At 37.6% G+C, this 27,048-nt stretch overlaps 2 protein-coding genes across 3 annotated transcripts in view; one reads left to right on the forward strand and one right to left on the reverse strand.

Annotated features, from left to right (window-relative positions):
- The window catches only part of LOC145667691 (uncharacterized), a 55,838-nt gene that overhangs the window by 19,076 nt on the left and 9,714 nt on the right, over positions 1-27,048 (reverse strand). The window contains exons 3-4 of the mRNA XM_081735153.1: positions 19,224-19,326; positions 15,823-15,941 (exon numbers count right to left, since the gene is read on the reverse strand). Of these exons, the coding sequence (XP_081591279.1) occupies positions 15,823-15,941; positions 19,224-19,326 (222 nt within the window). The remainder of the gene's footprint in view (positions 1-15,822; positions 15,942-19,223; positions 19,327-27,048) is intronic.
- LOC145667681 (GILT-like protein 1) overlaps positions 25,576-27,048 on the forward strand; it is a 102,662-nt gene continuing 101,189 nt past the window's right edge. For both annotated transcript variants that reach the window (XM_081735148.1, XM_081735143.1), the window contains exon 1: positions 25,576-25,677. The gene's annotated coding sequence lies outside the window, so the exon portion shown is untranslated. The remainder of the gene's footprint in view (positions 25,678-27,048) is intronic.

Consider the following 27,048-nt stretch of genomic DNA (forward strand, 5'->3'; position numbering starts at 1 on the left):
AACACTCGAATTTTCCGTATAAAAGGAGGAACATCACACTCATCGACATTAGTTTGCGTGGCGATGATTATTCTCTCTTGGTTGCTCTGGAATTTGAGAATACACCCTCACAATCTCTCGGCTGCTATGGGCCTTGAGATATTCCTCACCTTCTCTCAGTTGTTCTGGACATTGAGGTTTCTAATTACTCCTCTCGGCTCCTATGGCCTCTATCACACCTTTCTCGTTGGTGTGTATCTTGATATTCCTCAAATCTCTCGGCTGTATTGGGGCTTGAACTTCCCGTTCCTCTGCATTGGGTTACGCCATCCTCCTAAATCTACCCACTCTCTCCATCTCTGGGTCGAGGAATCTCATAAATTAACACCCTTCATACTACTTCTAATTATGGAATAAGGGACTTATATAGGGTGGCCACAAAGTTCCGTGATCTCTTGATAAATGATAATGTAAGTTTTCCCTTTAGACCTTCATAAATACACATGAAACAAGATTTAGGCCTGTATCCATATCGACCTACTCCTGTACAAGAATTACCAGACACAGGCATGGATTGGAGAGTGAGGCATGTGTGGCACTCCTTCAGACGTTCGACACAATCCCCAAAAGTAGCAAAGTGATCTTTACGGATGAGTGAGCAATTTAAAGGAGTTCTCGCGCACGCAATGTGGTTTCTGGCCCAAGAACAATCCACACTTTTATGAAGAGTTGGAACAGAATTCCTCGTATGTGATGATATGGGTAGACATGAACAGCAGATGCGTGTTTGTGCCGTTCTTTTTCAAAGGGTTGGAAATCACCATCCATACCTGGACACGTTGCAGAACAGGTTTGCCCCTCTCTTGGAGGAGAACGGAATCAAAGAGACATGTTAGTTTCAGCATGATGGGCAGCTGCCCATTATGCCTTCGCCGTAAGCGAAGTCTTTCCTGGGCGTTCGACTGATCGTGGTAGTCCGAATCTGCCCGCACCACTTGCCTGGTCAACACAAAGCCCAGATTTCACCACCCGTGATAATGCAGTATGGAGGTTCATAAATGACATCGTTGTACAAACCGTTACGATACCACTGTCGAACTGACAGAAGTTGTGAAACAAGTTTTCACTAAATGCTCGGCAAAATGTCGCATAGAATCTGGCGGCGTATTATGCTTTGTCATGAGAATGATGGTCGACAGAATGATTCTTTGGACACTTAATGTTCCTATCTCAATGAAACTTCTCGAAAGCATTGTTCATGTCATTCAGTTCTTTCCGTATAGTTATTTACTACGTTTAGTAGTTTATGTTACTTTTTTTTTAGAGGAATTGAGACTTTGTTGCCACCCTGTACACATGTCTTCGGACTCAGCTTTGTAAAGAGAATTTTGCATATAAAGTTTCGAAATAAAAGGGTAAGTGAGAAAAGTCATAATTTCCATGTACCTCGTCTCTATCTACAAAATATTACAAAATTGTAGAGAACCTAAAGCTGTACAACAACTCTCCAAGAGAGCTAAAAACAGTGACAGCTTTTAGCTATGATATCCGTGTGTATACAAGAATAGACAAACATAAGTTAATACATCTGAAATAGGGTTACCAAACGTCCCGGTTTTCCGGGACAGTCCCGGTTTTCGATGAAAGAATTAACTGTCCTGATAAAGGCTTTTGGGACGCCTGTTTGTCCCGGTATCTGCTCTTCAGATTGAAAAAAATCGATGTATGGAACTAGTATGGATGTAGCACCTAAAAAAAAAAAGAACTTGTGTAGCCAATTAATTTTAGTAGACGAACAACAAGTAGTTTGAAAATCACATCCATTCTTTCGTCCTATGGGATGTTAGCTTCCAGAGCGGAAAAATGATTTTTTAAAAATATTCAAGAGGGGTATATGTTATGGCAATAATTTCTTGAATATCACTTTCAATAGAAAAGAATATATTTTTCCTGGTGATGAGCTTTAACTACTAGACTTCAATCGACTGTCGTTGCATGTTAACCGCATTTAAATGTCTGTTTCGTCCTGTCTGCCGTCTTCTGAGGCACAATTTTACAATCAAGTGTTTCATCCAGTCCAGTGGGTACATCTTTGCAACTGAAGTGAAGTGAATTGAATTTCTTTCTCGATGTAGAGTGAAGTCAACGTTCTTGTTTCACATTGCTGGTGTCTGGTACTTAAAGTGTTTCCGTCATGCTCAAGCGCAAGTGTTCTTTTCAGGAGATTTATTCAGTGGAATGGTCATTTATAAAACGAGGAAGAAATGACCATGAAGTATGTGTAAGTGTTACATTAATATAGTATTTCTTATTGCTAAATGTTAAATTTGTATTTCTTTTAGAGTTTCTGACTCAAGTGATGACGCAACAAAGAAAAATCATCGATAGGGGTGTATGTCGTAATTGGCGTAATATTTACGACCTTTTATGTTACCTTTTCACACTATACATCTCTTGAGAGGCTTCATTTGTGTTAATCGTGTATAGAATGAACTGGAAAATTGTGAGTAGTAATCTGGTAATTAATTGATTCAGATCAAATGCACGTTGAGTAGGAACTCTGACCTGACCTTATACAGTATATAGCCTGAGGTTGATGTCCCGGTTTTCCGTTTACAAAATCTGGCAACCCTAACCTGAAGTGAGGTGGAAAAGTACTCAAATGGTTCTTCTGTTTAAGAACACTGAAAAATACAAGATTTAAACGAAAGAGAATGTTAAAAATTGTATACATATACACAGCACGGTTGTGAGGCGAAATGGAAGTAGTGTCTAAAACCCCGACCGTCTCAGAGACGGTCGTGCTAAAACACAGCGGATTACTCAAAACCTGCCGATACAACAATGCTACCACCTAGTGAGAGTATACATGAAACACAACACTTTCAACTATCAAACGTGCCGTCATTCGGCAACAAAGGAAACTGCGGTATAATAATCAGTCTCGGTCTTTGTTGATCAGCACTCGTATTTGAGTACTCCTCATCAGGGGCGGAACCAGGACGGACTTCTGGGGCGCGCGGTGGTTAATACTGCTACTTAGGGCTAGTTTTAAGAGCTCCAAATTCTGGGATGGATTTTATTTATATATAAATAAGAGTTTCCTCTTCTGGGGAGGAAATAGCCCCGATCGCCCCCTGGATCCGCCCTGCTCCTCATTTCATACTTAATTGGCTTAATAAAATTAGGGGAATCTGACTTGAATAACAGACGAATGACCCCGGATTTTAATAGGGAATGAAACAGGACAGCAACAGCAACCAGGGGCGGATCCAGGACCGACTTCTGGGGGGCGCGGTGGGTTGTCATAATGCTACTTTTAAGGGCTTCAAACTCTGGGATGGACTTTATTTATATATATAAAAAAACAATAAAGTTTCTTCTTCTGGGGGGCGATCGGGGCGATCGCCCCCCTGGATCCACCCCTGACAGCAACAGATCAATTTGTGTAACAGATATAGGCCTAATAAAACCACAACAAACATTGAATACCTTCGCCAAGATTTCATCACCAAAAATAAAACCTATCATCTGATCCCTATAATATGCAATGAAGGTTCAAAAGTAACACCACTCGGTCTAGCCAAGACAGTTCGTCACAATCGTGGTTCAGATGAACAAAAATATAGGGAAAGAAGAACAAACGAATTCAACTGAACTTTTAAGACTTACCTAGAAGATAGCAATACGAAACAATGAGAGCCAAATGCCTGATTCAAAATTAAATAAATAAATAAGTAAATAAAAATAAAAATAAAGCCTTGAATATTTCGAGGATTAATAGAATTTATTATTGACATCCACCTTTCAAGCTTACGTTAGCAAGAAATACCAGATGAAAAACACATAATAGGAATACTTTTTTGATTTTATTTGAGTTTAGTATCCCTTTCAACAGAGAAGTTATATAACGTGGGACCCGAAACACATGAACTCTCTCCGGGAATCGAACTCGTGTTTCCCGCGTCGAAGGCGTGTACACTATCCACGTAGGCACGAGGGACCTGAAAATGTGAAGACGTAACAGAAACAATTGGACATATTAAAGGTTCATGTCACATAATGACACTCACATACTATCTTAAAAGACACAATAAAGTTACAAAGACCATTAACCAGTTTCTACCACGTTACATGGAACTAATCACCTATACTAAACTATCTACAAATAGGAGCGAAATTCAGTAATTGAATACGAAAAATACAAGCTGTACTGCAATTGGGAAATCAAAACAGATATAATGGAACCTGCAAACAGACTCGACATTATTGTCATATGTAAAATGATCCAAGAAATAACTCCTATGAACGTGGCGATACCACCTAATCATAACATACTAATAATATGCAGTACAAGAATTAGTCACTATCAAGACATTGCAAACAATATTAAAATTATATGGAAATATCAGAGAGTCCATGTTTTCGGCAGCCTATAACTCCGAAAGCCGTGTAACGTGGGTTCCTGTCACCACGGCATGGCGCGTCCTCAGGTTGCGGATCGAGGAGAAGACCTCTAGATATAGAGGTTAGCTGCGAATATACTGAATAAGCAGTCGCGGACAGACGACTAGGAGTGGTCCTTCAGCTTGGAGGTTTGGGTAAGGCTAACACCCTCATCCTGTAAAAAAAGGTACTTGTTCAGAAACATTCACAAAAGCCTCGGACAAGGACTGATAACTTGGCACGACATCAGCAAAAGAAAATGGACATGAGATTTGGAACATGGAATATTAGAAGTCTTTATAGTGCGGGCGCGTTAAAATCTGTAACGAGTGAGTTAGAGAAATACAGGATGGACTTAGTAGGAGTTCAGGAAGTTAGGTGGGAAGGAAATGGATCTGAGAATTCCGGAAATTTTACGTTCTTTTACGGGGAAGGAAATAAAAATCACCAGTTAGGAACAGGGTTTTTCGTTCACAAACGAATATTACCAGCAATTAAACGGATTGAATTTGTTACTGACAGACTTTCTTTTATTACTCTTAAGGGACGGGGGTGTGATATTATTGTTTTAAATGTACATGCTCCAACTGAAGATAAGGGTGACGATATAAAAGATAGTTTTTACGAAGAAGTGGAATGGATATTAGACCAACTCCCGCGATACCATATGAAGATTCTATTAGGGGATTTCAATGCGAAGGTAGGACGAGAGGATATTTTCAAACCGATTATAGGGAACGAAACTTTGCATAAGGAAAGTAATGACAACGGTGTTAGACTCGTGAACTTTGCAACATCCAAAAACCTAATCGTGAAGAGTACAAAATTTCCACATCGCGACGTTCATAAATACACTTGGACATCACCAGACGGAAAAACACATAATCAAATTGATCACGTTTTAGTAGATAGAAGAAGACAATCTAGCATAATTGACGTCCGGTCGTTTAGAGGGGCTGATTGTGACACTGATCACTACCTGGTAGTAGCGATAATACGGGAGAGATTATCGTTGAATAAAGGTAATATTCAATGTCCGAAAACGGAGAGATTTAATTTAAAGAAATTAGAAGAGTATTATCGCTACTACTAAGAGAGGAATACCAGATTGAAGTTTCGAATAGATTCGCGGTTTTAGAAGACTCGGAGTGCACTAGTGTTGAGGATACTTGGATTGAAATTAGAGATAGCATTAAAAGTTCAGCAATAGAAAAATTGGGACACGCGGAAATACGTAGGAACAAATCATGGTTCTGTAACCGCCTGTAGTTCTGTTCGCTGTCCTCGGCTCGTGGTATTACCAATAAGTATACTCCTGATACTTTAACTTACCTGGACAGGACGACGAAGACCTCTCCAAGAAAGGTTACAAATTGTTTCCCAAAAAGCTCGTCGGTCTCAATAATGAGATGAGCATTAGGCGCCGAGAGGTTCGGGTGTCTCGTCTCGAAAACCTCACGGACGATCAGACGGTCATCCAGACCATAACGCACACAAACATCACTCATACAAACAACGAAAACACACTGGATTAATTGACACTATACTTATTTATTAGAACACTATTTTGAAAAAAAAATAACGAAGAGAAATGAACACAACACTGGACACTAATAAATTTTGCCGCTGAAATTACGTTTTGCCCTTTTCGGGAAATAGAGCCCTTTCTATATATATGATTATAATTCAGGTATCACTATAAATACTTTGCTCACACCATTAACACACTTGGGGGATTCGCACTGGGGAAAAGTTGTCTGGATCGTCCCACGATGAATCCAGTTGTTACGCTGAACAGTCCTGCAGCGTAAAGGTGAATCTTCAGCAAACATACAAAAGAAGATCTCCACAATGGAATACAGATATTGGAGGGCGCGTATGTAACATTTTAAACGCACAAGGTCTGAGGACCTGGGATTTCACTGATTGGGGCTAGCCGTAAGAAATCGTCCTTCACCGGCTAAATAGCTTGTGCCCCTTAACACAACTTATGTTTGAAGTTCAACGCGAGATGCGTGGTTGCATCTTCCAGACCTGGAGTCAAACTCCTCGAGCATCCAAGCTCAAGCTACGGGTTGCAATGGTCAACGGAAAAGTGTTGGCAGTTCATTTCAAAAATCACTCGGTTAACTCACCTGTATGCACATACAAACAGAATACGGAAAACAAGTTATGTTAATCTTAGTCAACTGCCTATAATGCACTAGACGCGGCGATAACACTGGCGTGAGAAAGTACAGATAACGGGCTGGAATACAACGCAGTTGGTGCCACTTCGGCTACTGGGACATCTGGTCAGCCCGTATTTCTCTAATCTATTATAATGTTTCCATAAGCGATTAAAGAAAACACTTAATTTAGTTCCCAATAACTGCAGAATATATACTGTGCATATAATGAGTCAGGGAGAAACACTGAAATGGTTAGTCACTAACTGAAATGTTCTCAGCAAAAGCAATGTTTTAAATATATATATGAAAAAACGATGAAAGACTTCTTTGTCCAATTGTGTGGGAAAGAAGCAATTCCCACCAAAGAAAGAACTTATGTGCGTTGCAGAATAAAGTATAAATCGAAAATAATAATCACTGTCTTTACGAAATATACAGAGTGTCCACAAAAAAATCCTTCTATAACCTGGTAGCGGTTATATATGGTGCCCGAAAGTGGAACGACCTATCAAGTGCACACGTAGACAGGTTGAGAACCCTTGGCCGTCTGACGAGGTACGAATAAAATTAGGTTTTTCGCCTGAAAATTTAAAATAAGTTAGTTGGCAACACTGTCATATGGTGTGAGACTTACGTGTATGAACGTTGAATGGTTTTTCACCTGAAAAAGGGCTATTTAAAATAGTTAAATAACTAGTCCACTCACTACAACATGATGAGGTTCCTGCATGAGCAATGTCCAATCCAAATGTTCCATGAAGTAATAAGATCCTCTTGAACAACTGGTGCAGTTGGGTTTCCTTATCTTCAGTTTCTTCACATGTTGAAACCATGCTGTCTTCCTGTGTGAGTATCCTCCATTCCTCCATGGTTCTCCAACGATGAGTTGATGAGGGGAGAAGGGGAGATTTTTTTTAACACTGGTGTGAGAAACGAAGTACGGTTACAACACCTATATGATAACTTTTTTTTTAAGTTCGCAGAAGCGTTTCTAGGGCTATTAAAATTCTTACTTTTTTTTAAAACACACAAATACTTCTCGTAAAATGTTTAAGTGTTCCGTTTCGATCACTTTATTTGAGATAATATGAATTAAATACGTTATAGGGCTATTTAAATGCTTTTTTTTAACACATAAATACTTTTTGTAAAATGTTTAAGTGTTCCGTTTCGATCACTTTATTTTGTGTAATATGAAGTAAATATGCACACTCAATAACTATTCAAGAAAACATCGACTTAAAGAATTATCAAATATCTAAATAAAAATTAGTAAATATACTGATATCTGTATTTAAAATACCAAAATGTGAATGAATAAGCAAATAGCAAAACATGTTAAAGATACTAAAATATTAAAATTATTGTTCAAGTTTCGATATCACTATAATATATTTGAAAAATATGAAAATCATTGAAAAAGTAAAATGAATGGAAATGTAAACACATGATAAACTGACAATATGTAAACGAAATAAGATTTTCACCTGTATGTCCTTTTTTTTTAACTGTGTCTCGTGTTGTTTGGCAAAAGAAAACGAAAAATCGTTTTTCAAAAATAAAAAAAATAAACTTAAGTGTCAAAATTGACGTTCATAGTAATTCTAAGAAATAAGCATGATTCTGCATATCAAAGAAAAGATCGTGATCTCGTTGACATGTACGAAGAAAATTTGGCACGCCATAAGATCAAATGCCATCTGCTCGTCGAGACTTTAGTTCGATAATGCTCAATACAACTAATGATTTTATTCTGAAACATATTTATTATTAGCTTAGGCCTAAAATAATGGTTGCTGTACACTTCCATAAACGTAAACATTGTAGGGTTACCAAACTAGATGGGTATTATCTGCAAAAAATTTATTAATTAAAATGTTGAAAACTATTCAATATTGATCCAAGTTTTTCAAAGGTCTGAATCAAGGAAGTTGACTCGCTAGTCCAAACATTCCTGAAAATAAATGGTCATTACGCCATGAATTGACCAAAACCATAGGTGGGAAAAATGTGTAATACTACACGTACTTACACACACAATATGCCATCGACACCTGCGAGGCAAAACTAGAAACGAGGAAGGCCTGCAACCATAGGCACTTACAAAATGTTTCTGCACAAAACTGAAATATAAACATTAATATTCAGTAAACTACGCGTATGTTCCCTGGAACATAACATACGTCTTCCACCTAGAAAAGATGTGTAAACACACAAAATACAAATGCTCTCGTAGCATCGTAAAGATATGTCTCTACAAGACAAAATACATGAGACCGGTGAAAAGAAAAACATGGGATACAAACAAGAGTATAGTCAACGACATTACAAATTTCTGGTCGGTCTGAAAACATCCAAATTAAATTCCCTACAAAACAGCTGTAACAAGCTTCCTTAGGCATCTTCGCTACAAATATTCAAAATGGTCTTATTAACATATTAAAATTCAAAGTCATCGAGCATATGAAATAATTAACAAAATAATTTTAAAAAATCGTTATGGCTTCATGCTGTTGAAAAGAAAGTAAGTTTATTTTTCGGGATCTATATCAATATTTCTGAGACGGCTGAAACCTCATAAATAATGGGCCATGTCGATTTTTGAAGAAAATCATCCGTCATTGGTAGTATGGCTGAAACCTAAAGGTTTATATTTCAAAATCTTTGGCCATGTTGATTTCTGAAGGAAATCCTCCATACTGTTTGTTATGGCTGAAACCTAAAGATTTATATTCTAAAACCTTTGGCCATGTTGATTTTTTTTAAATCCTCCATAACAATAACAATTTTACTAGTAAATTCCAAATAGTTTTGGGACATACTGTGACTAAAATATAATTTTCTGAAAATTAATGTATAAACTAAACATTGTAACACATTAGCATACAAATACACAATATAGTTACGATTCATAAACGTTAAAATATTTGCTGAAATGTTACTAGACAATAAAATATACTCAAAATATTTAACCTAAGAATACGCATACTTAGTTACGGATACCATAAAGGAAGAAGGGAAATGAAAACCATATTTTGCGATTGATGGCGAAAATACAGTTAGCTATGGAATATCCAATGGATTAGCCACATCCATTTTTGCAAGAGATCTGCAATTCCAGGAAATATTGCCTCCCTGAAAAAAAATATTTATATTTATCCCCATAAAATATCCTACCCGAAGAAGTACCCCTACGGTCGTTCAGTGGTCTAGAGAAGACGAAAAAAAATGTTAATTAGAAATTACAAGAAAATATAGAAGTTAAACGTATTTCCGCATATATATTAATATGAGGGGGAAAACGACCGTTCACCATCAGAATATCTATTCATATAGTTTCTTCTACAATAAAAAGATTACTGCTTTCGTTCGAAGAATTATACTATTCACACGACATTCCTGCACATTCTATTACCAACAAGGAAATGTCTGTTATCACTTGTTTAAGGCTTAGCCTACTTTCCGTTCTAAACTTTTCTCTTCGAACAAAATATATCATGTCACATCCTGGAAATTCAAATAAGTCAAAATCGGGTAAATGACGTAAATGAGGTTCAATAAAATTACAGTAAACACTTCAAAATGAAAACGAAAATCTAAGATTAACACTGAAAAGAAATTTAACATTGATTATAAGTGTAAAATTCCATATTCTACGCATAAGATTACATACTAAGTTTCAATGACAAATATACAAATATACGGTATATATAATTAACAACTAAAATTTTTCTTATCTATACATTCTCCTTTTCTTAAAAGGAAATCAAACTAATTGTGAGTCATACGTATGATAACATGTTTAAGAATTTGGAAAGTGGGAAGGGATCCTAAAAAGGAGTTTAAAATTTTAAAATACTGTAAAATGTATTATAACGCCAAAATATCTTCCCACTGGCTGGGGATACGGAAATCGCGCCAAGATTTCAAATTGCTTTTAAAATGCAATTCCCCTACGTATGTGATACGTTAATTATTTACTAAAAGATCTAAATTCAAACATCTGAAATGAAAACAAGAAAAAATTAATGACATTAAACTAATAGTAAGTCAGTGATAAGGTTTGCAACATTAGTATTCAATTGTGAGGCGCGACACGGAGTAAAGACCAAAAGCGGAAAAGAATCAGCTGTGTGTCGTTCGTCATTCGTAACCATAAGCACAGGTGGTCGAGAATGCAGCGACTATCTTATCAAAATAAAGAAAGAAAAACGTGTTATCTGCTCATTGCCGAACAGTTAAAAGCTAGAAGCAAAAATAAGTTTGAGAGAAATGCGTAGTTCTTCTTTTCGTATCCAGGTGTTCTATCAAAAACTAAAAGCAAAAAGGAAGAAAAATGAATGAATATCTACCACTTAAAAGTTGAAAGAAAGATTAAAAGAAATGCGTTGCTTTCCTGAAAGAAAATTCGTATCAGTGTAGGATTTTTTTTAAATTCCTGGTACTGAGCTGAAAAAAATGGTATATTAAAATATTAATCTTATAAGTATTCGAGCACCAACGGTCTCAATTCGGGTCGGTAGTTCGGGCGCCATTTATTTGTAACCGCCAGGGTGTCAAGTCGCTGTTCGGGCGGCCATTTATTTGTAACCGGCTGGAGGTCTGGGTCCCTGTTCGGGCGCCATTTATTTGTAACCGCCTGTAGTTCTGTTCGCTGTCCTCGGCTCGTGGTATTACCAATAAGTATACTCCTGATACTTTAACTTACCTGGACAGGACGACGAAGACCTCTCCAAGAAAGGTTACAAATTGTTTCCCAAAAAGCTCGTCGGTCTCAATAATGAGATGAGCATTAGGCGCCGAGAGGTTCGGGTGTCTCGTCTCGAAAACCTCACGGACGATCAGACGGTCATCCAGACCATAACGCACACAAACATCACTCATACAAACAACGAAAACACACTGGATTAATTGACACTATACTTATTTATTAGAACACTATTTTGAAAAAAAATAACGAAGAAAAATGAACACAACACTGGACACTAATAAATTTTGCCGCTGAAATTACGTTTTGCCCTTTTCGGGAAATAGAGCCCTTTCTATATATATGATTATAGTTCAGGTATCACTATAAATACTTTGCTCACACCATTAACACACTTGGGGGATTCGCACTGGGGAAAAGTTGTCTGGATCGTCCCACGATGAATCCAGTTGTTACGCTGAACAGTCCTGCAGCGTAAAGGTGAATCTTCAGCAAACATACAAAAGAAGATCTCCACAATGGAATACAGATATTGGAGGGCGCGTATGTAACATTTTAAACGCACAAGGTCTGAGGACCTGGGATTTCACTGATTGGGGCTAGCCGTAAGAAATCGTCCTTCACCGGCTAAATAGCTTGTGCCCCTTAACACAACTTATGTTTGAAGTTCAACGCGAGATGCGTGGTTGCATCTTCCAGACCTGGAGTCAAACTCCTCGAGCATCCAAGCTCAAGCTACGGGTTGCAATGGTCAACGGAAAAGTGTTGGCAGTTCATTTCAAAAATCACTCGGTTAACTCACCTGTATGCACATACAAACAGAATACGGAAAACAAGTTATGTTAATCTTAGTCAACTGCCTATAATGCACTAGACGCGGCGATAACACTGGCGTGAGAAAGTACAGATAACGGGCTGGAATACAACGCAGTTGGTGCCACTTCGGCTACTGGGACATCTGGTCAGCCCGTATTTCTCTAATCTATTATAATGTTTCCATAAGCGATTAAAGAAAACACTTAATTTAGTTCCCAATAACTGCAGAATATATACTGTGCATATAATGAGTCAGGGAGAAACACTGAAATGGTTAGTCACTAACTGAAATGTTCTCAGCAAAAGCAATGTTTTAAATATATATATGAAAAAACGATGAAAGACTTCTTTGTCCAATTGTGTGGGAAAGAAGCAATTCCCACCAAAGAAAGAACTTATGTGCGTTGCAGAATAAAGTATAAATCGAAAATAATAATCACTGTCTTTACGAAATATACAGAGTGTCCACAAAAAATCCTTCTATAACCTGGTAGCGGTTATAGTTCGACCAAGAATGCATTAAACTAGCAGAGAAGAGAAAACAGGCAAAATTACGGTGGCTACAAAATCCGAATGAAACAACTACACAAAATTTCGCAGATATCAGGCGGGAAACTTCCAAAACTTTTAGAACAAAGAAACGGGATTTTTTGAAAGGTAAAATTAAGGAACTTGAAGATAATAGTAAAAATAAAAATATTCGGGACATGTATAAGGGGATCAGCGAATTTAAGAAAGGCTATCAATCTCGTGCTTATATATTAAAGAAATTTGACGGAACAGTTCTCACCGATACGGATAGCCTCTTAAATAGATGGAAAGATTTCTTTGACGATTTGCTGAACAGCAGCCAAAAACTAATGTGCGTGGAGAAAAGGAGATACACACCGCAGAACCGTATATTCCAGAACCCAATCGAATAGAAGTGGAAGCCGCTATAAAGAAATTAAAGAAACACAAATCTCCGGGTGTAGATGAAATTCCGGCTGAGTTAATTTTAGCTGGAGGCGAAAAATTGTGGAACAAGATACACAAACTCATTCTCCTTATCTGGAACAAGGAAGAATTGCCACAAAAGTGGAAAGAATCAATCATTGTTCCAATCCACAAGAAAGGCGACAAAACTGACTGTAATAATTATCGAGGCATTTCTCTTCTGTCAACATCCTATAAAATTCTTTCAAATATTCTGTTAGCAAGATTGACCCCATACGCAGATGAAATTATTGGAGATTATCAGTGCGGATTTAGACGAAATCGATCAACTATCGACCAAATATTTACCATTCGCCAAATACTCGAAAAGAAGTGGGAATACAATACCCCGGTACATCAACTATTTATTGATTTTAGAAAGGCTTACGACTCGGTTAGGAGAGAAACATTATACAACGTTCTTACAGAACTTGGAATATCGAGAAAGCTAATTAGATTAATTAAGATATGTTTAAGTGAATCCCAAAGTAAAGTCCGGGTAGGAAAATTTTTGTCCACGAGCTTCCACGTCGAAAATGGCCTGAAACAAGGAGATGCGTTGTCGCCATTATTATTTAACTTTGTGCTGGAATACGCCATAAGGAAAATCAAAGATAGCAACCAGGGCCTAGAGTTGAACGGAATTCACCAGGTTATGGCATATGCTGATGATGTAAATTTAATAGGGGATGGTAGGACAACAGTAGAAATAAATGCAGAGATCTCATTAAACGCTTGCAGGGACATGGGTTTAGAAGTAAATGCAGAGAAAACTAAATACATGGAAGTGCGTCGGGACCGTAATACGGCAAATTGTGGAGGAGTTAAAAAAATTAAATAATGCTTTTGATAAAGTGGATACTTTTAAATATTTAGGATCAATATTAACAGACGAAAATCATATTCACGAAGAAATTAAATGTCGACTAAAAGCAGGGAATTCGTGTTACTATTCGGTTCAAAATCTCTTGTCGTCGCGAATTCTGTCGAGGAATTTGAAGCTTAAAATATATAAAACGATAATCATGCCTGTTGTTCTGTATGGTTGTGAAACATTGTCGCTTACTCTGAGAGAAGAACATAGACTGAAAGTATTTGAGAACAGGATCCTGAGAAGAATATTCGGACCCAAGAGGAACGAGAATGGGGAATGGCGGAAACTTCAAAACGAGGAATTACATAGTTTATACGGTTTACCCAACATTGTTAGGGTCGTCAAGTCTAGGAGGCTGTAACGTATATCCTGTTTCTAAATATATATTTATATTAGTACTACAATTATTTTGGAAGGATATTAACACGTTACACGCGCACCTGCCTCCGCAAAGACAACTTAAACGTGCACGCTGGAAGGAAGGAGAATTTAATTCCCCCACTAAAAATTAAATTATGGTTATGTTGGTATAGTTCAAGTAACTGAACAAAAGTGGGAACTTATTAAATCCAATAGCTACTAGTAAAAATACTCTCATAGCACGCCAGGTAAACTAAGCTCTACATTAGTCAAATAATAGAGTTAAATCGGATATTATCAACTTTATATCTGTAAACTCGAACAATATAATTAGTTGCCAAATTTTGAGAATACAAAAATAACACAAAATGAATTTAATTTAGATCACAAAATTGAGAACTCAACTATAAAACTCATTATCATTCAAATATCGACCAGCGATAGCAGCATAGAAACAACCACAATGTTAAATGGCGTACTAACTTGCCAAGAGAAATTCTAGAAAATAATTTACTTACAGTAGGTATTCCAGTTATAAACCAAAGCTTTCACAGCAATAAACTCACATATTCACAATTTATCAAATACACTACCAACACTTAATTTAATTTAGAAGCCAATTAGGTTGAAATATATTGAATTTTGACACCAAAGGTAAACGTTTTCCTTCCAATTTGATAGCTGCCTGTGATCTGACGATCCCAGGTAGCGCTGCACATGAACAAACTTATCATTCCAAAAATTACCACCAGAGGTCATTGAGAACCATAGCTTTTCTTGAAATGATTTAAATCTCAAATTAGGATACTATTATTATTACAATTCGGTGCAAAACTTGTTATCTCGTTTTAATAACAGAAAAATCGAGGATAATTACAATTTACAATTATTATTTTAGAAAATTCAAAACCTTGACTATAAATGACATATTACAAGGCTTAGGTGGGCAGGTCATGTAGCTAGAATGGAAGAAAGTAGAAACGCTTTCAAAGTCTTGACTGGTAGACCCATAGGAAAACGACCATTAGGAAGACCTAGGCGCAGATGGGAGGACAATATTAAGATGGATCTTGCAGAGATAGGAATACAAATTAGAAACTGGATGCAATTAGCTAAGGATAGAAGTCAGTGGAGAGCTTTTGTGAACGCAGCAGTGAACCTCCGGGTTCCATAGGCCATAGAGTTAGTTAGTTAGTTAGTTATGTCAGAGAGTCACAGTAAGATCGATCATTATTTCAACTACAGCAATTATCCCTAAAATACTGTGATGTAATTGGGACAGGTAAACCCAAACCATCTTTTAACAGATCTACAAAACTCAGTAAATTTGAACATATATCATGTGGTCAGGAAGTTCTTTGGAAAAGAAAAACTGTTCCAATAATTAGGACTTGCTAGTGATGGCTGTAAGGTTATCAAGTTAAAACCAGTTCAAACTGATATATACAATCGTATACAATAAAAATATATTTATTTTTGTATTTGTTACTTACTTCAGGCAAGTATGATTTATTTGCTGGCTCTGGAATCGTTGCAGCCTTGGCCAATTTTTGGTTAAAATCCACAGCTGTATAATTATCAGGATCGATTGGCACTACTGTCAAAATTACCACTAGAATAAAAACGAGCTTCAATTTGTTATGGTAACTCTAAACTCTACAATAAGTAATTACTTGAACAATTACAAAATAGTATTTAAATCGAAAGAAGAAATTATATTAATTATTGCTTTTTTTAAATAGAAACACATACATAGTCTAAATTTGACTCAGAATAGATGGCTTTAAATTATTACACATGTAATTCAACTGAGATCGACCTATAATAATTTGAACTTGCTTCGTATCTTTTAAATGTCAATTTACTGAAGCTCAGATTTAATAGCTCTTAAGTTCATAAAAATACATTAAACGCGAAGTGTATCATACTTAGTTTTCTCTCATATCAGAATTAGATAAACATCCTGTTTCTTCTAGAAGTTCTATCTTGATCATTCCATAATTGTAGGTATAATTGAAAGATAGTCATTTCATTGAAAACCTTTCTGATAAGGCTATAGGAACAACCAAAACATGCTGCATACTTATGAAACTGAGTAAAGGTCAATTGAACCGTTGAGTTCGAAAACCGGTCATCTAGAATGAAGCTTATTTGAGAGGAGTGACAAACAAAGCTAACTAAATTAATCAATATGTCTCTGACATATGGGGTTATTTCCTGTTTTGGAAAGTAGAAAAATGTCAGTTCTAGAGTCCGAAAATGAAAACATCCGTATATGTCATATGCATATTGACTAATTTAGTTTTGTTTGTCACTCCTCTCAAATTAGCTTCGATGGAGATGGCCGGTTTTCGAACTCAACGATTCAATTGAAAGGAAGCTAAACTCTGATACGTAAAATTCATGTCTTTTTGCTTTCCTGTTTCCTGGTAAAACTTGCAGACACAATAGAGTGTTCCCTGTGGTGATAAATTTTATGACATTGATATTTTACAGTAGAGAAAAAATATTTTTGAACACAACTTTTCATTTGTAAATCTCTATGTGAAGCAGTTAAAATGTGATTTCAGGAAAACTCCAGCAATCAATAATACCAAATCCACAATCAGTCGCTTTCCAGATGATATGGCTCTTGTTGCGGAATTTGGAAAGGAAAACCATAAGATGTTAAAAGACTTGAGGAAGAGCTGTGAAGAATACGTTATGAAAACAAATGTTAGAAAGGCAAACGCCATGATGATTAGTACGAAGCGGTCAGTGTCAAATATAGAAATAGAGGATAGAAAATAGAATAGGTGACTGGTTTTCGATACCAGAGAAGTATTGTTAGTGATTATGCGAAGTGCGAATATAAAATAAAAGCAAAGGATGACATGACGAAAGAAGCATTTAGAAGGAAGACAGGGTCTTGAAGAAGAGTTTAGAAAAAGACTCATAAATTGCTTCATGTGGGGTATAGTACTGTATGGGGTAGAAACTCGGACATTGCGCAAAAGTGATGAATACATCCTGGAAGCTTATAAGTGTGGAGAATAGTGGAGAGAATTAGCTGGATCGAGCGGAAAACGAATGAGATGGTATTGAGAATGGTGGGGGAAAAGAGAACAATTTTAGGTGTAATTATAAAGAGGAAGATAAACTGGTTGAGACATTGGCTATGGAGAAACTATATAACGACGAACGTGGTGGCAGGAAATAGAGGGATGCGGGAAGGAGGCTACAGTTGGTGGACAGCATCAAAACAGAGCATGAAAACAAAGAAGTTAGACCGTGATGTATGGACACGTCTCAGTTGCGGCAAGTGACCTACCAATAACGACAGAATACTTACGATGATGACAATCTATCGCCTTCTAATACAGTGGTTTTGTGAGACAGTCAGTGACAAACAACAGTCTAGATTTCAGGACAGCAATTTTTCCTCATTCAAGGGGTCCTACAGAATGTTCAAGAGCGATTGGCACCTTCTCTTAGGATGTCTGTTCGACTTCGCTACTAAATCAGGTTTAGGCAACTTACACCTCAGCTGTTCGTAAGTTAAACTTTCGCCCACTCGCAAATTCTGTAAATTTCCCTTAAATCGCCGCATTTTCTTCAGTGTAAAGTATATTGGATAGTGTAGTAATGCTTTTCCAAATTATGTCTGACAAGTAAAGGGTCCAAATGGATGAATCGAGTTGCGGGATGAGACATAGTGCATCTGAAAGAGGGTGTGAACATATGTGTATGTGCAAAGTTATAGCGGCTGAGCGCCATGAGAAACGGAAGGGGAGGGGGTCAAAGTTGGTGGGAGAAGGGCTATGCTATATTATTGAAATACATAAAAAAACTGTTGAATCGTAAAAATAGTGAAAGATAGACAATGCAAACTGTAATAGTTTAATATACTGGCAAAAGAAGAATGGGCAGAGTAGATCACGAACCTCCGCCGCCATCTTGAAATCCGCCATTTTGAAATATGTGATATTTTTTGAAATGGAAAGATAGTCTTGTGATATATCAATTAGGATCAGCTTGTTCTCGAAAAGTCAATTCTGAACTGTATTGATCATTATCAGCACTTATTTGGAAGATTTAAGATCATCTTTATATTATTTACGAAAATCTAGGAGACTGATACTAGTATGTTGAAAATTTGGATTTTCACGAAAACACATATAAGTTTAACAATCTACAAGCCAAGAAAACTAACAGTGAAATTTGATATCAAGGTTGTATATTATTACATTATTATTTCTGACATTACTTTCAATTTGGTTCATATAGTGCCGAAGAGAGCTGTTCTGGTCTGGAAGAACCGCTTCCGCCTTTTTTAATTGTTCTTGTTTTTTCCTTGCTCTTTTAGTCGAAAACAATGTAGAGTTTATATAGCTACCCTTTGTTAAATGACATACTTATAATATAGACCATAACACAATAAAAATCTGAAAGATTAGAATGTAATTATTGCGTACTGTAAAGTAAACCACTATATTTTTCGCCACTTTGCAATATTTTTTAGTCAACTTTCTTAGTCCTTCTTCGTAAGCATTATCACGGGCAATCTGCCGAATTACTTGTCGCTCACAGGTTAGTGTCTCTGTAGAAGTCATTAATTTCTCTATCATTTTATGGTTCATTTCATCACCGTAATTCGTTTCCCATCGTTTCATTAAGCATGAAACCAGAACCATGGAACATAAACCAAAATAAACTGACACAGTAAATACAGTAACAAGAGAGAAGCCTGTATTGAAGTGTATTAATAGACTATATGTGTATCCATAGTATTGTCTTGCGTTTCACATTATATTTTTACAGCGACAAAAAAAAATCTATATAAGAAAGACAACAACGTGGCCAAAATGAAAATTTATATCATATTTTGTGAAATCATATTGATTCGAACACTTACCTCCCCAGCTTCTAGCTGTAGTAGGGGCTTCTACATTTTTGCCTAAGCATTCATCCACGCTTCTGGTTATTTCTGTGTAGGGTGGATCAACACAGCAATAAATCTGGAAGTGTACATAAGTGTAGTATACGGATTTTATACGATATACATAAACGTGTTTATATTCTTGGACCCATATTTACTGTAATTGGAAGAATATGTATATTAGTTAAATTTCACGAGGACTTAATGCAATTATAAAATCTTTATAAAGTAATGCAGCAAAAAGTGGGCACAGGGGAACGCGCTCCATACTCAGAAAAAATATAACTCTTTTTGTTATATCTATATTTTCGGAGAATACGGAATGCTGTTAAATATATTTTTTCATAGTACATAGAAACAATTTTCATTAAAACACAACTAGATATAATTTCCTACATTTTACCGTAGAAAGTACAGTGAAAATAACATACGAGGAGGGGAGTGTGAAAATGTCCTGGCTGTCTTCCATTTAAATTGAAGTAGACAAATAAAATTGCTGGCATATGAAAGACTCTTATGTAATTGTGTTAAAATCAATGGAATTCTAACTGTACAACATCTGCCATTACCTTTAAAAAGTGAGATGAAAGAAGTACGAGAGAGTTCCACGTCGTCGGAGCTGAGAACCGTTATGAAGTTCTTATGGTTCTAGGGAAAGTCTGCAAAGGAATTTCATATGGAGATGTGCCAAACACTGCGGCAAAAATGTCCTTCATACAGCTGTGTAAAAACCTGTATATCACGTTTTAAGACTGGCCATTTCACGGTGGAAGATGAGTCCCGCAGCGTATGCCCGTCAACCTCAACAGAACAGCAAACGCGCGATGCTGTCCATGCGTTGATTCTTGAGGACCGTTCAACGATTGCCCACATACTGGACATCTCCAGGGAGTGAGTTGGTTATATTATTACGACAGTCCTAAACATACGCAAGCTTTCAGTGAAATTGGTTCAACAACTTTTCAGTACGGATCAATAGAAGGAACGTGTCGAAGCATCCAAAGCCACCTTGGCCCGTTTTGAAAAGATAAATGAGTTTTGGCTAGACTAGTGGCAGAGAATGAAACCTGGCTCCATATTTATGATCTTGAAACCAAGGAACAGTCAAAGAAATGCCACCCAAGTGGTTACCCCACACCAAACAGTGTAGTATAAAGAAATAGGTCAAAAAGTCCTGGCGTCTGTTTTGTGGGACAAAGATGCCATTATTTTTAATGGTGGACTTCCTACCGAATGACGCATCTATCAAAACAGAGTATTTTTCTAATCTCCTAGGCCACCTGAAAGAGGCAATTAAGAAGAAACGCCGTGAAAAGTTCTTAAAAGAGATCGTGATGTTGCACGATAATGCACCCGTACACAAGTCCAACATTGTTGCTGCCAAATTGGTCATTCTAGAATTCCAATTGGTGAACCACCCACCTTACTCCCCAGACCTAACCCCTTCTGACTATTTTCTATTTCTCAACCTGAAAAAATGCCTGAAGGGTCACCGTTTTCAGAACATTTCCAACGTCACACAGGTTGCTGAGAGCTGGTTTGAGGAACAGTCTTTATATATATATATATATATATATATATATATATATATATATATATATATATAACCTAGGAAAGCTTCAACAATGTTGTCAAAAGTGCATTAATCTCAATCTAGAATACGTTAATAAATATATAATCGCGAACATCTGACATTCTTGGCAATGCCAGAAGCTTTTCAGTACCTGCTCGTTTTTGTCAGCTCAGGAGAGTGGCGGATCCAGACTTCAACAGAGACTGACAACATTTCTATGCATACGGTGGAAAGAGTAGAAATAATGACAGTGGAAAAGGTTAAAATAGTATAAATAAAATTACTTGTAATTTTGTATTGAACTAAATCACAAAAAAAAGTTTTCCTACTTAGTTTAGAATCAGTAGCGTAGCCAGGATGTGTGTTTGGGGGAGGAGCAAGTGCTGTTATAGGTACATATAGAAAAATTACAAACAAAAAATATTAACTAACTAACTAACTCTATGGCCTATGGAACCCGGAGATTCAATGCCGCGTTCACAAAAGCTCTCCATTGGCTTCTATCCTTAGCTAACTGTATCCAGTTTCTACTTTGTATTCCAATCTCTGCCAGATCCATCTTAATATTGTCCTCCCATCTGAGCCTAGGTCTTCCTAATGGTCGTTTTCCGATTGGTCTTCCAAACATCAAAGTACCAAAGTACATTGTCGGACCTCTTTGGGGAGGGTCCCAGCCCCTCTGGTCTCCCCTTCCCTACGCTACTGTTTAGAATAATAGATTTTCTACTTAGTTTAGAAAAAGTGAGGCAGAATCAACGCTAACAGACCAAAACCATATCAACGAAGAAATTAAATGTGAACTAAAAGAATTGAATTCGTATTAACTCTAAAATATTTTGTCCTCGCGCATCCTGTCAACGAATTTGAAGCTTAAAAGACATAAAACGATAATTATACCTATTGTGCTATACGGTTCAGAAATATGGTCGCTTACATTAAGAAAAGAATAGGCGATTATTTAGATCCAAGACGGACGGAATGGGGAATGGTGGAAACTTCATAACTACGAAATGCATAATTTATGCCGTTTTCAATATTGTTAAGATCGTTAAGTCTACGAGGTTCAGGTGGGAAATCTTGTAGCCAGGATGATCTAGGCGCAGATAGGAGAACAATATTAAGACGAATCTCGCAAAAATACGACAATAAAAGAAAGTAAAAACTAGACCAGTTGGCTATAGATTAGAGTCAACGAAGAAATTTTGCAAACGCAGGATTAAGCCTCGTACTACTTAGGTACTTTTTGTAACGCGAACTACCAAGGGGAGTCATATTGTGCGCAACTAGTAAGATTAAATATATCTCGCAAAAGTAATAGTAGAAACTCTCACAAAATTCTACAGTGACTTGATTGAACACTACACACCGATATGACTAACAGCTATTTATTATGCTGCCATCTAGAAGTGACACTTCAAAATGCCAGTCACATCTCCTATCAACGCGAGGTACACTCATGTCCAAAATTATTGTCGCATATCTATAAGTGTCTTCTTGTAAGAATATAATTTGATAATAATTTTGCAGAGTACTTTTAATACTGTGTATAATCGGGAAATGTATATTTGTGGTAAATTTAATAGGAAAAGAATTATAAATACGAAAATTAGAATCAGTAAAACAAAATGTTGCTAAATGAAGAAGAAAATTTTATTTTCGTTTCATTGTTCTTATTTACTGCTCTTTTGACATGAAATTTGCCCCATACTTGTCTTTGCCGATTATACACATACTAACATTATAAGAGATACCGGGCGAATTCGTTATCAAATTGCATTCCTACAAACACATATTTATAGACAGGCGACAATAATTTTGGCCATGAGTGTACATTGTGCACACCAACTTAAAATTGCAAATTTTATGAAAAACACTAACGTTCAATTTGAACCATATAAGAGGAGTTAGGAATTGTCTGCTGGGGGTGGGGGTGGGGAAGACCTTTTGTTTGGTCTCGGACCTTTCATTTCAGGAATAAAGATGGTCATGTAATCAGGAATAAAGATGGTCAAGTTGTCAGCAAATGGGGAAGATGGGGGAGACAGTCCCCCTGTCCTCCATAGCTCCGCCCATGATTTGAACCGCCGTAAGGTATACGCTTTAGCTAAACATGTTGAGCAATAACATATTTTCTTACAATTTTAAAGAACGATTAGAAGAGTAATTACTAAAAATATATTGAGGTGGCTACAAAGTAATCCCCCGTTGGTAGTCCGAAGGTTAAATCTGCTGTTTCCATAGAATATAGAGTTAATTAGCTATTTCGTTGAGGCAGTAACACGGTAAAATATTTATGTTCAGAAAATAACAATGACATAATTACGTTTCACTTGTTAAATGAAATTCCTAAACTTACTGGCTACACTGCTTCTTATACATGACGTACATGATAATAATTTGTCTAAGACGTCAGTCAATAAATAAATACATAAATAAAACAGAGAAATGTCCATGGTCCATGACCTTTACAATTTAAAAGTATGATTACTGACAAGTAACACTTCACATCGTTGCTGCCGGTCTGACGCTAAACTATACATTTTCGGAAAGCACTAGTCCTAAATAGGATAACTACACAGTGCGACGGTCAGACGTTGCCGCGTTCAGGACTTATGGAGCGTCAAACATTAACATGGGGTTTATGAGAGTAACCATAGCAGTCGTATTATTTCATGCTAATTCGTCTTGCATTTGAACTCTGTGCTAACATTTGTGTTGTAGCAGTCGTATTATTTCATGCTAATTCGTCTTGCATTTGTACTCTGTGCTAACATTTGTGTTGTTTTTGTGTTTTTTAGGTATGCGTTGTAAGATGGATCCGAAAGTGGTCGTTTGAACTCTGGTGGCCGAGATCGGGACAAATGAGCGCAATCCAAATTTGGAAGAGCAAAGGATGGTGGCACACATCAAGTCTCTTTTGACCAGCGGGATGGAAGTCGTTGAAGAGATTCGTACGCTCGGCTTCGGTGACAGTGATGGTGACCAGGGGGACGGAGACATGGATTTTGGAGACGAGGAAGACCAAGAGCAGGAGGATGCAGAGATGCCTTCGTCATCGCAGCAGTCTCATACGTCTTCCGCATCTGGCTCATCAGCGTCAGAATACCTGCCCTCTCCTGTGAAGAAGCCGAAGTTCCAGGATCAGCCTCCAGAAGACTCCAAAATGACACCAGAGCAGTGGCGCGAGTACAAGGCAAAAGCCTATGCCTACTGGACGGTAAATCCAAAAACAGGTAGGCCTTGGAACACAAAGACCGGTCGTGCTACCCACTCGACTCTGCAGAATCAGTTCAGGTATATTCGGAACATTGGCGTGCTACGTCACTTTGGGGCAACACAAGGCAAAGATGACAAGAAGACGCTGATGGCAGAGATCAATGAGGCAGTTCGGGGCATGTTCGCGGAGAAACAGCACACTGCTATCATTCACGATCGAACGTTGCGAATTTGGGCTAGGCAAACAGCTAATGAACTGGACCCTAACAAGAGTCTCAAGTTCAAGGCATCACCGTCGTGGGTGTACAGATTCAAGAAGCGCAACAACATCGTGGACCGTGCAATCACCCACAGGGTCGGCAGGACCTGGCAACTGAAAGAGTTGGACTTGCAGCAGCAGGCTGATGCTTTCGTATTAGCGACTCGCGAGCTCATTGCAAGCGAAAGCATCCCACCAACGCAGGTTGCCAATGCAGATCAGAGTAGCTTCAAGAAGTTGTTGCAGAGTACTCGCACTCTCCGTACCAAAGGAACAACAGTCGTGCGAGCGGTTGTGGGATCCATGAGCGCAACAACCCACAGCTACATGATCATGCCCGTGATCACCATGGCCGGAGAGATTCTGCGGCCGATGTATGTACTGGTGTCGGAACCAAGTGGAAAGTTTCCGGGAAACAAGCCTGCAGATCCACCGAACATCAAATCATTTGCTGGCAAAACGTCCAACATGAACAGGGACGACCTTAAGGACTTCTACGAGCAAGTGTTCTGGCCAAGCATGCCTGATGATCGGAAGAAGATCGTTTTGCTATTGGACTCGTGGACTCTGAACAAGGACGACAATCTATCGAACGCACTGAAGCCTGCCGACGTTGCGTTGCACAAGAGACTGATTCCTGGTGGTTGCACTGGAAAGATTCAGCCTTTAGATGTGCATTTCTTCCGTCAGTACAAGTCCTTTGTACGCTTTGTGACCGACACACTGGCCATGGACAGTGTCATGGATATCTGGCATCGCGATCGATTCCTGGCACTACAGTCGTTTTCACTCTACCAGTTCAGCGCACCCCGATTCAAGAACCTGATCCGGTACGCTTTCCACAAGGCTGGCTATCTGGACGAGGAGCCGGGAATGTGGATCTCTCCGCACGAGTACTGCTTTGACTCCCTCGACGAAGGTGACGTGTGCTTCACGTGCGGCGAACTACCGTTCGTCAAGTGTGCACACTGTGAGCGCACTCTTTGCATCTCTCATGCTCTGTTCGACGATTTGCACATTGATTGTACCCTTTAACTTACGCAAACAAGTGCTCAATCAGACAACGTCGATTCAAACGTCACAAACCTTGTGTTCTTCTTCGTTTCCTGTAACTCTCATAAACCCCATGTTAATGTTTGACGCTCCATAAGTCCTGAACGCGGCAACGTCTGACCGTCGCACTGTGTAGTTATCCTATTTAGGACTAGTGCTTTCCGAAAATGTATAGTTTAGCGTCAGACCGGCAGCAACGATGTGAAGTGTTACTTGTGAGTGATAATGATAGATTGGAAAGTGTCCCAGAGCTCTCCTTCTCTCACATTTGTTTTTCTGTGGAAGAAATCACAACCTTGAGCTATTCTGCTTAATATTTGTGTTTTGAGGTAAGAAAACTTTATTCAATTTCAACAAATATCCTATGTTATGGGAAGATTGTGTGTCTTTCCTCACAGTAGTCAATATAATGATAACGAACCTGATTCTGATATACTATTATTGAAACTTAAAACGTTTATGATTAATAAGTAATATAATTCTAAAGTAGGTTTGGGATATGGTCCCATTTCCGTCCATCTTAATCAAGAGAGACAAATTCAAATTACACTCTTGTTTCCTTCATTTTTTTTTCTCTAGCGTCTTAGAGTTGTACTTTTATTTCAGTACTGCATTCATCTTAGTAAAATATGATCAAATACGATATTTCTAACAAGTAATAATAATAATAATAATAATAATAATAATAATAATAATAATAATAATAATAATAATAATAATAATAATAATAATAATAATAATAATAATAATGTTTTGCTCATTTTAAGCAGTGAAATATTTAATTAAAACTTAATTAGATATATTAGCGTCAACTTTTCACTTAACACGTTCTGCAATCGAATGATGGAATTGATATATGTTGCAACCATGTTACAAAATTCACAAGATTTGCCACTGCACAGACAACACCACTAGGCCCGTAGCCAGCCCGAAAATGTAGGGGAGGCCGGTGGAAGTTAGGGGGGCCCGATCCAAAAATTTTAGTTCATCCCATATTATAGTTCATTTGCAAACCTACCGTGAAAATTTTAGAGGGGGCCAGTAAAAATTTTTGGGGAGGGACGGGCCCCCTTAGACACCCCTGGATACGGGCCTGAACACCACAGCGTAATTTATGTAGCTTGTCATTCTTTCCCTCATGTAGACTGCTTCTGAAAATCGGAAAGTATATGGTCTACTAAGAAGTAATTTTATACTTGCAATTTATGTTATGTATAAATATGGGAATTCCTTTCGTCCGTTCCCGGCGGGAGCTCATGTGGTTCGGATTCCACGTTAATCAGTAGGTCCACGTCTCATATAGCCTCGCTGCTGAACGGGACGTAAAACTCAAAATCAATCAATCCTTTAGTCCGTCTGTCTGTCGACATGTATCAGAGCAGGAACGTAAAAAAAAAAAAAAAAAAAGCAGGATATGTTTTCTTGATATGGATTCAATGTCCCAAGAATAGCTTGCACCTACTCCCTTGGCCCTCCATTTAAACGAAAAGTAATACCAATCTACTACCACCTCCCGCTTGATTCCCAAATAGAATAATCATAATAGGCAGCAAGAAAGTTTTACTTCCTTCTTTTCTTGTACTCTTATACGAGTATGTATTCAAGTGTATTGGATTTGGTACAATTGAAATGTCCAATTTTTATGAGATGCAAAACCACCCTCTCCAATTAATGGATGGACGTCACAAACTCCGTACATG

This window comes from Thermobia domestica, chromosome 1 (assembly GCF_964235325.1).
Source record: "Thermobia domestica chromosome 1, izTheDome1.hap1.1, whole genome shotgun sequence".
NCBI lineage: Eukaryota > Metazoa > Arthropoda > Insecta > Zygentoma > Lepismatidae > Thermobia > Thermobia domestica.